Here is a 13,045-nt window from a genome sequence, read left to right as displayed (position 1 = left end):
CAGCGCGTACGATCGCGCTGTAAAACGCCCGACGCCCCAAGAAGTTCAGGAGCTTCTTTGGGGCATAGTGTCGCGCGTTCCAGAACAAATAGACTTCCGGGAACGCGCAACAATGGGCGTTCGCTTGTGTCCACCGCGCGATTGTAAACGCCCGTACAATCGCGCATACAGAGCGTACGTTCAGTACGCTCTGGTGTGAACCCGCCGTTATTCATGAATTCCTGGTCTCCCTGCCTACCTGCTGATGATTGACAGTCTTTTACCTAGTTTTCCCCCTTTCTCTCTAGGAGAGAACTGCCAATCATCAGCAGATGGGCGGGAGAGCTAGAAATTAGGAATAACCATGACTCTTCTCAGGTAGATTTGACTCTTTTCCAGGCCTGATGCTGTTTCTCGGCAACCACTTACTTTTAGCTCAAGAGTAACACACTGCTGAAATCAGCATTTCTGTCACAAATTTATTCTGCCCTCAGTGAGGTCAGCATAAAGTTGATGACAGGTTCCCTTTAGGGCTCTTGCACACGACCGTATGCCCTCCGAGACATACGGTCCGTGAGCGGGCCATATGTCCCGGAGCGGCATACATCGTACGCACGGGAGTGCACAGCATCATAGGTTACTATGATGCTGTGCGCATCGGGCCGCCCGCCAGACTATTGTCCCGCACTCATATGATATTATGAGTGCGGAACAATAGCCCCGCGGGCGGCCCGATGCGCTCAGCATCATAGTAACCTATGATGCTGTGCGCTCCGGTGCGCTCCCGTGCGCACGATGTATGCCGCTCCGGGACATATGGCCAGCTCACGGACCGTATGTCTCGGAGGGCATACGGTCGTGTGCATGAGCCCTTAAGCAGTGGCTCACTGAAAGGTATCATTACATTCATCTGAAGGGCATTACATTCATCTGAAGGCATAGCCAGAATCCTACTCCACACTGATGAGGGGCAAAACCCCGAAACAGCTGTCTGTGGATGGATAACTAGCTTAGGTCTTGTAACAGAGCTGGATTTTCACATGGGGGCAACTTAATACGGTGAACCGGTGATCTCTAAAATAGGGACACCCCTTTGCTTGGTTTCCCTGGAGGGATATCTGGCTTTCACTTTGTTGAAGACCCATAACTGGGGCTCCGCGGTTATTTTGCATAGCTCTCATATTGTAAAATGTGTGCTGGTCGTACTTGTGCTGCGAACTGCAAATTGCGGTCCGCAATGCATGGGCACCGACCGTGGGCCAGCCGCAAGAACAAGTTCTATCTTTTTGCAGAACAGAAGCACGGAACAGAACCCCAGGAAAGCACTCCGTAGTGTTTCCGTGGGATTCTGATCCATGCTTCCGCACCACATCTCCGGATTTGTGGACCTATTCACTCGATGCGGAATGCACAAGTGTGTCCCGTGTATTGCAGAGTTGGACCCACCGTATGCGGGCCACAATATGACCACGGGGGGCACATGGTGTAAACAGCTAGTTGACAAATTATTTTATAGGCTGGTGCTTCAGTTCGGCCAAGATCATTTTTTTTTAGCATTATCATCACATGCAGGGTTACAATAAAAGGTATCACCAAAGTGTACATACTGTAACACAGGGTCCCCATTCACAGGTGATGGTCACAGCTCGCCTTCTTCTCTTCCCTGCACAATGAACACTGTGCAGATTATAGAGCATGCCCAGAGGACTCTGCCATACAAGCAGTGAAATATACATATGATTTTTTTTTAAATCAAGTCTCCCTATTGGATTAAAAGAAAGCAAAATCAATATAAAAACATGTTCATTAAACAATTGTTCTGGTTAATCAATTTCATTGAGCTTGAAGTCTAGGAATTCACCATTATAAAACACATTGGGAGTGATTACTAGTGTTGATCGCAAATATCCTAATCGCAAATTTTTATGCTATATATTCGAATATTCTGCATTTTTTTTCATCAGTAACCTACCTTTTTGCTTGTGGGACAATGAGAAGGCTGTAATATCTTTGTCTGAGCTTAGCGACATCCCTAGCAACCAATGGGAATTTTGCCTACCCCTTACTATATAAGGACCTCCCCAGCAGCCATTTTCTGTAGTGTAATGGAGTTCTGAGAGAGCAGTGTCATTGCTGTGCTCTCTGCTGGACTGTCTAATTACATTAGATAGTTAGTTAGTTAATTAGTTAGTTAGCTTATATACACTGCTCAAAAAAATAAAGGGAACACTTAAACAGCACAATGTAACTCCAAGTCAATCACACTTCTGTGAAATCAAACTGTCCACTTAGGAAGCAACACTTAGTGACAATCAATTTCACATGCTGTTGTGCAAATGGGATAGACAACAGGTGGAAATTATAGGCAATTAGCAAGACACTCCAATAAAGAAGTGGTTCTGCAGGTGGTGACCACAGACACTTCTCAGTTCCTATGCTTCCTGGCTGATGTTTTGGTCACTTTTGAATGCTGGCGGTGCTTTCACTCTAGTGGTAGCATGAGACGGAGTCTACAACCCACACAAGTGGCTCAGGTAGTGCAGCTTATCCAGGATGGCACATCAATGCGAGCTGTGGCAAGAAGGTTTGCTGTGTCTGTCAGCGTAGTGTCCAGAGCATGGAGGCGCTACCAGGAGACAGGCCAGTACATCAGGAGCCGTGGAGGAGGCCGTAGGAGGGCAACAACCCAGCAGAAGGACCGCTACCTCTGCCTTTGTGCATGGAGGAACAGGAGGAGCACTGCCAGAGCCCTGCAAAATGACCTCCAGCAGGCCACAAATGTGCATGTGTCTGCTCAAACGGTCAGAAACAGACTCCATGAGGGTGATATGAGGGCCCGACGTCCACAGGTGGGGGTTGTGCTTACAGCCCAACACCGTGCAGGACGTTTGGCATTTGCCAGAGAACACCAAGATTGGCAAATTCGCCACTGGCGCCCTGTGCTCTTCACAGATGAAAGCAGGTTCACACTGAGCACATGTGACAGACGTGACAGAGTCTGGAGACGCCGTGGAGAACGTTCTGCTGCCTGCAACATCCTCCAGCATGACCGGTTTGGCATTGGGTCAGTAATGGTGTGGGGTGGCATTTCTTTGGAGGGCCGCACAGCCCTCCATGTGCTTGCCAGAGGTAGCCTGACTGCCATTAGGTACCGAGATGAGATCCTCAGACCCCTTGTGAGACCATATGCTGGTGCGGTTGGCCCTGGGTTCCTCCTAATGCAAGACAATGCTAGACCTCGTGTAGCTGGAGTGTGTCAGCAGTTCCTGCAAGACGAAGGCATTGATGCTATGGACTGGCCCGCCAGTTCCCCAGACCTGAAACCAATTGAGCACATCTGGGACATCATGTCTCGCTCTATCCACCAACGTCACGTTGCACCACAGACTGTCCAGGAGTTGGCAGATGCTTTAGTCCAGGTCTGGGAGGAGATCCCTCAGGAGACCGTCCGCCACCTCATCAGGAGCATGCACAGGCGTTGTAGGGAGGTCATACAGGCACGTGGAGGCCACACACACTACTGAGCCTCATTTTGACTTGTTTTAAGGACATTACATCAAAGTTGGATCAGCCTGTAGTGTGTTTTTCCACTTTAATTTTGAGTGTGACTCCAAATCCAGACCTCCATGGGTTGAAAAATTTGATTTCCATTTTTTTATTTTTGTGTGATTTTGTTGTCAGCACATTCAACTATGTAAAGAACAAAGTATTTCAGAAGAATATTTAATTAACTAAGATCTAGGATGTGTTATTTTTGTGTTCCCTTTATTTTTTTGAGCAGTGTATAAAATACAGCTAGTTAGTGGGAGATAGTCAGTGTAGGTTAGATAGTGATATAGTGTAGCTGATAGGTTCCAGTGCAGGGTGTTAGGTGGTGTGATAGGAATTACTGTGCTGTGATAGGGATTAGTGTCTTTGTCTTTCGTATATACAACAATACTTAGTGAACCAATCACTAATATCTACTCAGACCTGATAAAATGTGAAGTTGCATGTAAAATATGCGCATCATTAGTGCTGATTTGCGCAATCGTGAAAATAATGACTGGAGATCACGAATTCTAGAATTCACTAATTTATTGCGAATATTATGTGAAAACTAATATTGCCTATGCCGCTCATCACTAGTGATTATTAATCTTAGGTTACATGCACACAAAAATTTAAAAAGTCAGTTAAAAACAGACACACTGTCAGTTTTTTATAGCCATTTTTCAACCATTTGTGCATCCATTTTCTGCCTTTTACGCAGTTTTTGATGGCTGTTTTCCATCTGTTTTTCATGGCTGTTAAAAATGACCAGGAAAACTAGGTGAATTTAATTGGCTTTTTTTATATGATGATCCCAACCCCTGCAGTGCCCTCAGTATACATAAAGGCCCCCAGAAGTAACAATGCCCCCCATAGTGGCCCCCATCTGTAATAATGTCCTCCATAGTGGCCCCCATCTGTAATAATACCCCCTTAGTGGCCCCCATCTGTAATAATGTTCCCCATAGTGGCCCCCATCTTTAACAATGTACCTCATAATGGCCCCCATCTGTAATAGTGGTCCCCATCTGTAATAGTGTCCCCCTTAGTGTCCCCTTTCTGTAATAATGTCCCCCATTGTGGCCCCCAGATGTAATGTTTCTTTTTAGCAAAAAACTAAACAAAAAAACCTCATCCACTTGCATGTGCAGAGGCAGTCACTTCTCATTTCATCGAAAAGGACCTGCCAAAGGACCTGCACTTAGCTTGTTGACATCATTGTGTGCTCCCAGCATGGGCGCATGTTGAAGTCATCACGCTGAGCGCAGGTCCTTTAGTAGGACCTTTTCAATGAAGTGAGGAGTGACTGCTTCTGCACGTGCTCTGTTTTTAATGGCCGTCAGATGGGTGCACTCCTGTCTAAGCGGCCATTAAAAATAGTCCCATTGATTTTAATGGGGTCCTTCTGGCTATGAAAACGACAAAAATTGGACATGTGAATAGCCCCATAGACTTTCATTGGTGCTAAGAATGGCTGGCTGTGTAATGGCCGATACTTAAATGGCTGTCACATGCCCATTTTTCACTGTCATGTGCATGTAGCCTAAAAAAGCCTGATTGTATCTTAGTAAGCAGCAATCTACACCAAAATAAGTGGTATAATAAAGAAAAAAGATGCACCAGTTTATCATCCAGCATGGGCCACTAAGTTTACACTGTCTGAATATTAGACAGGATTAGTAAATTTGCCCCACTACATTGAAGACAGTTCACTGTCAGTATGGCATGAGCTGTATATACAAAGGATAGGCTCAATATATTGTGCAATGTCACTTTAATCTGTTTCCACTGCTAATCCAACTGGCACCACTATAACCCTGATGACAAATGGAAGCTAGGAAAAATGTCTGCTTTAATGACAGTGATAACAAGATCAGAGAGTGTGAAATCCATCATGAGCAGTGACTGACAAGTTGTTCCCATAGTTTATGGCGCGGAGCCCATTTTACAGTTTTCACACTTTTAGCATACATTATAGTGTCATAACAGTCCAATTCTTGATTTTGCAGTCTTCTAAAAATTTTGATCTGTCTTCCCACCTTAGATAGAGGTAAAGGGAAAATTATGGAAATTAAATAAAGACCAAAAAACAGACAAAAGGTGGAAACAAACAGTATATTTATACTTTTATATAGTCCTCCGGACTCGCAGCGTGTCAGCCAGAGCACCCGTCCTGATCTGGGCCTAATACTCTCTCTCCTTTTATTATCCACACCTGGTTTTGCTTCAAAAACTGCATGAAAAAAAAACGTGAAATTGTGGACATACTAGTCTATACCACATTCCACCAGTTTCAACAAGATCCAGTCAAAACTGTATAAAAAAACTCAGAGTTTGATCCCAATTTAGGATAAAATCACACATGCAGTTTGTTGTGCCCTTTTATGTTTGGTTTTGAGCCACGGCCAGAATTGGATCCAACTTTGGCTTTAAAAATGCACCAAAAATGGCACCTATTGGGAAAAAAAAACATAAAAACTGCAACCTTTTTTTTGAAGTAATATTTTTTTTATAGTGTTTTTTGTTTTGGTGGCATTTTTTTTTTTTTGTGGTATTTTGTGTTTTCTCTTTGCCTGCCCTTTTTCTGTGGGAAAAATGACAGAAAAAATACAGTACTAGCTCCAGAGAAGGTCGCATTAAAAAAATGCTGACCTGGTAAACAACACATACCATAAATGTCATAAACCAAAATATTTTAGAATTTTAAATGTCAGACTTTTTGCTGACCTCTCTGAAATGTGATAGAGGGAGAGAAGATGAGCTCTGTGACATACAGATTTATATGATCTGGAGCAGGCTTTCTGAATAAAATGTAGTATTGAGTAAACACTGTCAGGACTCCTACAGATACATATGCCCAATAGGCATGTTACCATTGGAGACACTTCACCTCTGAGGCCAGTCATTGGCTGCAGCAGTGCACATGACCACATTCATGAAAGAAGTTTAGAGGCAGAAAAAGGAAGCCTGGTGGAAACACCACGGAAGCCAAGAAGCAGTGGGAAGCAGGTAAATATCGTTCTCATCACATGTCCTGGTGGGGGATGGGACATTTAAAAAAATCCTGGACAACCTTTTAAACTTTGTTTTCTTTAGGCCTCTTTCACACTACCGTTTTTGTTTTTTTTTGTTTTTCGGGCCGTTTTTTGCGTTCCGTATACGGTCCATATACGGAACCATTCATTTCAATGGTTCCGCAAAAAAAACGGAATGTGTTCCATATGCATTCCGTTTCCGTATTTCCGTTTTTCCGTTCCGTTGAAATACAGAACATGTCCTATATTTGGCCGCAAATCCCGTTCCGTGGCTCCATTCAAGTCAAGGGGTCCGCAAAAAAAACGGAAGACATACGGAAATGCATCCGTATGTCTTCCGTATCCGTTACGTTTTTTCTGAACCATCTATTGGAAATGTTATGCCCAGCCCAATTTTTTCTATGTAATTACTGTATACTGTATATGCCATACGGAAAAACGGAACGGAAACGGAAACACAACGGAAACAAAAAAACGGAACAACGGATCCGTGAAAAACGGAATGCAAAACACTGAAATCGACATACTGTAGTGTGAAAGAGGCCTTAAAGGGATTCTCCGGTAATACAATTTTTTTTAGCAAGTGCCTGCAGACTGCCTCCTTAAACATAAAATTCATACTTACCTGCCTACCGCTGCTCCGGTCCTCTATGATGCGCCTACTGTGTCCATGTTCCGGTCCCCAAATTGTTTACATCCGATGCAGAATGGGCACAGTCAATGCTCTGTGAAGGAGAGGGGGGCTGGCAGAGGAAGCAGAAGGGGTAAAGACGCTTCTAGTGGCCTGGGCTCGCACTTGACTGTTCATTTACATAGGGATCATGAGTACTTTTTCTTCAGAATGAAACAAGGGATCGCTAAGTAAAAGGTATCATTACATTAAAAAGACCTAGTCCTACAAGGCATGGTTTATCAGTGAATTTACTGGTGACAGATTCCCTTAAGACATGGATAAACAGAATCTCAATTTTGGTACTATGCTTTACATCTCTGTACGCGTTTTCCATTGCTCGGATTTTACCATGTTATTTATTTCAGTATCTTTTCTCTTCTAGATTCTAACTGTACATATTTCAAGTTCTTTACCACCGGGGAAAATGCGTACATATTTCAGCGTGTCACACATAAGGGTAAGTTTTCCTACAAACAAGATGTGTTATTCATTCATTGTGGTCCGTGCAAACATTTTAAAATGGGTGAAACAGGTGGCATAAAATAAATAAAAAATGAACGTCTTGTGTATTGAACACTATGTACAGTACAGTTGGACAGTGACACCATTTTCATTATTTAACCTCTGTATACCACCATAATGGATTTGAAATAAATCCATCAATATGTGATTAAAGTGTAGACTTATTGGAGGACATTTATCAATGTCTTTACACCACAATAGTGACGTAAAAAAAAAAAAAATGCTAATTACACGCACACTGTGTATGTGCCATAATTTGTGACTTTTTGAGCTTCTGACCCCTTTTCAAAAGTGACTTAGTGGCAAGGGTAGGGCTTCACATGACCCTCCAGATTTACTATAACTTAACCCAGAAACTCATATAAATTATAGCTGAAGTCTCAGTGTCTGGCACACGGACTGCTAGAGATGCGACTATTTTATTAAGGCTTCATGCACACGACCGTATTTTGTTTCCGTGTCCGTTCCGTTTTTTTTGCGGATAGGATGCGGACCCATTCATTTCAATGGGTCTGCAAAAAACGTGGACAGCACACCGTGTGCTGTCCTCATCAGTATGTCTGTTCCGTTGCTCCGCCAAAAAAATTGTGCATGTCCAATTTTTTTCTAGTTTGCGGACAAGGATAGGCATTATTACAATGGATCCGCCCAAAAAACGGATCCGCAAAAAAAAAAAACGGATGCCATACGGAACATCATCTGTTTTTTTTTTGCGGATCCGCAATTTGCGGACCACAAAACACATACGGTCGTGTGCATGTAGCCTAAGAGGCATCTGCCTTTTCATAAATTAGCTGTATATCACTCCGACAGGCCTAAAGCAGCACATCACCGCAGAAGCCTGTCATTGGCTGGAGCAGTGTATGTGTCCATGGTCATCCAGATGTAAACAGTGCAGGGACTAGAAGATGGAGACGGCAGAAAACTGGAGGGGCATGGATCAGGTATGATTTTTCTTTTGCAGAAAACGGCTGCAGGCATTTCATAAAATATCATTATTACCAGAAAATCCCTTTGCAGGGGTTTGTGTGACACTTTAAAAGCTCCCAAAGCCCATAAATATGTTAAAATAATCATATACTTAACCTCTTAATGACCAGCGTGTTTTGTGTCTTAGTGACCAAGCAATTTTTTTTATTTTTTCATCATTGCATTCGAAGGACTATAACTTTTATTTTTTCAACAATATAGCCGGATTGATTAAAGGGGTCACTATCATTCCGGTACCAGTTAATCTTGGCTTCATCTGTGCATTGACTCTTGTTACAGAAGTGGGTGGCTTTTTTAGATGTTTTCTTGAAAAGACTAATCTGGTCTTGAGTAGAGATGAGCGAACTTCTGTTTTAAGTTCGGCATCTAAAGTTCGGCTTCCGGTTAGCGGAGGATCCCGATATGGATTCCGAATTCCGTTGTGGTCCGTGGTAGCGGAATCAATAATGGCCATTATTGATTCCGCTACCACGGACCACAACGAAATTCGGAATCCATATCGGGATCCTCCGCTAACCGGAAGCCGAACTTTAGACGCCGAACTTAAAACAGAAGTTCGCTCATCTCTAGTCTTGAGTCTTACTCTGGTTTTATATTCAAGAAGGCATGCTTATCTTCTTGAGTGTGTTCTTGACTTGACTACATGTTGTGAAAGGGTTTTTCTTTAAAAGAAAATTATGTGATCAACTTTAGTTCTTTTCCATGTTCTTCCAGGCATTTTGGTGTTGCTGAGCTCGCCAATGTTTTCCTTATTTTTAAGAATGTAACAAACTGTAAGTTTTACCAATGCTAAAGTTTCTGCTATTTCTGATGGATTAGCTTCATTTTCTTTCCTCCTAATGATCTCTTTCACACTGGCTTTTTGGCTTTCCGTTTGTGAGATCCATTCAGGGCTCTCACAAGCGGTCCTGAATGGAAAAGGATCCGCTCAGAATGCATCAGTCTGCCTCAGTTTGCCTCTGTTCCGTCTCCATTCCGCTTTGGAGGTGAACACCAAAACGCTGCTTGCAGCATTTTGGTGTCCGTCTGACTAAACTGAGCCAAACGGATCCATCCTGGCACACAATGTAAGTCAATGGGGACGGATCCATTTTCTATTACACAATCTGGCACAATAGAAAACAGATCCGTCCTCCATTGACTTTGAATAGTGTTCAAGACGTCTTGGCTATGTTAAAGATAATACAAACGGATCCGTTCTGAATGTATGCAGATAGTTCTATTATTTGAACAGATCCGTCTGTGCATATCCATGATGGATCTGCACCAAATGCGAGTGTGAAAGTAGTTACATAGACCTTTTTTTATAAACACATTCAACCCCAGACTCTTTTTATGTCTTCAGGGGGTATTCCCATTCGCAAAATGTATGACCAATCCAAAGGATAGATGATAGATTAATGATTACTCGAATAAGATGCTAGAACACCGACAGATCATTAGTCCCATGTGTGAATTTGTCTTGCATGACTGTTTTTTTACAATTTAAAAACAGAGGAGCAATTAAGTGTCCTTCCGCTTCTACAAACACGGTAAATACTGCTATTGACAATTTGCTATGGGAAAAATGAAGTATTGGTGCCAGTAAGATTTCTGCCTACTGTGCTATTTGCGTTTTAGAAAATAACTTTCTCTACTGTAAAACACACATTGCAAACTTGTAATGTGATTATTCCTGTTTTCCCAGAACTCCAATATGCAGGGAACGAAGCAGAAACGTCACAAAACCCTATTTTGTCGCTTTTTGAAGTGATAACCGTTTTCTTGTACCATAGACAATTTCAGTGTTTTTAAACCAATGGTATAATTATTTTCAGATATAAAATAATATTTTATTTATTATGTTTTATTTTTCATTGGTGTGTTTATTAAATATAGTTTGGCACATAGAGAGCTAGTTTCTTTACAATTATTTATATATTGGTTTCTTGGGGTATATGAACTAATCTGGATGCTCAACACCAAATTTGTTAAGTGAGCAACCCTTCTTCTGTTTTTTGTTTTTCCTGTACTGTATACCAACAGACATGCTTCTACTTGGTTGGAAGAATACACTCTGGACATATTGCGTTAGGATAATGCTATCACCAAATTACATGTAACAGCAGCACTATCACGCAGATCCTGTGTGCTGCCTACCTATATGTGTTGCTGACACTCTACTGTGCCATGTGTGCAGTGGGTGGGAGACTACTGGACCCCAACTTGCTCAGGGGCCCACCGGGGGATTTACCTGTTCCCCTGTAGGTTAGTCCAAACCTGTATTGAACCTAGTGTCTGATCTGCAATGAGCAGGTTATAAACAAAGAACAGCTGAGGATGGTGATATATAGTTTTGTGGCAAAGGAACCTACATATCTTTTATGCTTAGTAGTCCAATGGGTGGTCCTACACAGTGACTGACAGCTTTTTATTTTGTATGACTGTGCTTACAGAGATAACTGTCAAACAGTGATTAGGACCACTCGTTTGACTGAAAATGTTCCCACAAAACCATATACACACATTAATCTACCTAGCTTGTAATTCTATAACCTTAAAGGGGGTGTCACACTTCAGTAATTGGCATTTATCATGTAGATAAAGTTCATACAAGGCACTTACTAATGTATTGTGATTGTCCATATTGCCTTCTTTGCTGGCTACATTCCTTTTTCCATGGCCTAATAAACTATTCATTTCCAGGGGTTAGGGCCACCACTGCCGCGCAGATATGAGGTGGCTGGGACAGGAGTTGCTGCACATGCGTTCCTATGTCTAAGGTGCAAGGCTTAGGGGAAAGGAGATGTAGTTTGATGTGAGGCATATCTTAAAATCTTGATGTGAGGGATATCTTAAAATTATGCAAAATATTGAAATAAGCCAACTAAGACATGGCATAAGGAAGAGAGAAGTATCTATATCTAGCAAATTTGCTAAATCTATCACACGGCATGATGCAATTTGTTTAATCTGGGATATCTTCTGCCTTCCAGGTCTAGCTTTAAGATAAAGCTATATTCACACAACAGTGATAAAAAAATGGCCACTTAAAAGAGCAAAACAATCCATTCTTCATGGCTGTTTAGTCACAGCCCCTTTGAATTGTATGAGGGCTGTTGGGCTATGAAAATGGTCATAATAGGACCTCCTTGTTTTTGATGGCTGGTATTCATGGTCTTTTAAATAAAAACAGACATATGAATACACCTATAGACTGCCACTGTTCTTCAAACAGCCATTTTTCAGTGCCGTGTGAATAAGGCCTAATAATCTGCCCCATAACTTCTAAGCACATCATTTTGCGGCATGGCTTATATGTATTTTCTACATTCTTTAGTTTTAATTTCTGTTACAAGGAGCTATATTTTCGACCATTCTCAGAGGTTTCTAAACAGGTTTTTAAATTGGTTATCTGGTAATAATTAACTATTTAGTGATGGTCCTACTCCCTAGCCTGCATTGCCTATCGAAAAAGTTATACTTTCCTGCACCTGGCTAGTGATGAGCGGCAAGGGCAATATTCGAATTTGCGATATTTCGCGAATATATGGTAGAATATTCGCTATATATTCACGAATATTCGTATTCGAAATATTCGTTTTATTGCGAAAAATCTGTAATGAAAAAAATTGCATAATGCGAAAAAAGGTGTTGGTCAAAAACGAGTATATAGCACTACAGAATATACTGCTATATATTTGTTTTTAGAATATTCGTCATTTTTTCCATCTGAACAAATGATTCCTCCCTGCTTAAAATGCTTGTGGGTCAATGAGTCATTGGCCCACAAGGAAGAAGCAGGGAGGAATCATGACTTGAAAGAGAAGATGTTGACGAATATATAGCACTATAGCGAATATATTCGTTTTGAAATTTTTTTGAATATTCGTCTTTTTTTTCTCCTCCAAACAGTACAGTTAAACCCCTTTGGCATACTCCTCCCCACAAGCAACCCCGTCACCATGGGAATGCCTGGCGGTTAGAATATACCATCGGATCTGAGTTAGATCGTGAAAACTCAAATCCAATGGTATATTCTAACACAAAGGCGTTCCCATGGTGATGGGGACGCTTGAAGTTAGAGTATACCAACAGGCGAATACATACTGTCCCCCTGCTGTCTGGCGGCACCTGACCTTTGACAGGGCACTGTGATCCACACAATTAACCCCTCAGGTGCCGCACCTGAGGGGTTAATTGTGCGGATCACAGCACCCTGTCAGAGGTCGGGTGCCGCCGGGCAGCAGGGGGCCAGTATGTATGCGCCTGTTGGTATACTCTGATCCGTGCTGTGATCCGTGCGGCACCTGAGGGGTTAATTGTGTGGATCACA

The 13,045-nt window shown here is 42.2% G+C and overlaps 1 protein-coding gene across 1 annotated transcript in view; it reads left to right on the top strand.

The window, feature by feature from the left end:
- CACNG6 (calcium voltage-gated channel auxiliary subunit gamma 6) overlaps window positions 1-13,045 on the top strand; it is a 209,796-nt gene that overhangs the window by 175,928 nt on the left and 20,823 nt on the right. The window contains exon 2 of the mRNA XM_040434667.1: window positions 7,601-7,675. Coding sequence (XP_040290601.1) covers window positions 7,601-7,675 — 75 coding nt within the window. The remainder of the gene's footprint in view (window positions 1-7,600; window positions 7,676-13,045) is intronic.

The sequence above is a fragment of the Bufo bufo genome, chromosome 1 (assembly GCF_905171765.1).
Source record: "Bufo bufo chromosome 1, aBufBuf1.1, whole genome shotgun sequence".
NCBI classification, from domain to species: domain Eukaryota; kingdom Metazoa; phylum Chordata; class Amphibia; order Anura; family Bufonidae; genus Bufo; species Bufo bufo.
The sequence above is the reverse complement of the archived record's forward strand: the minus strand, read 5'-3'. Positions and strand labels throughout refer to the sequence as shown.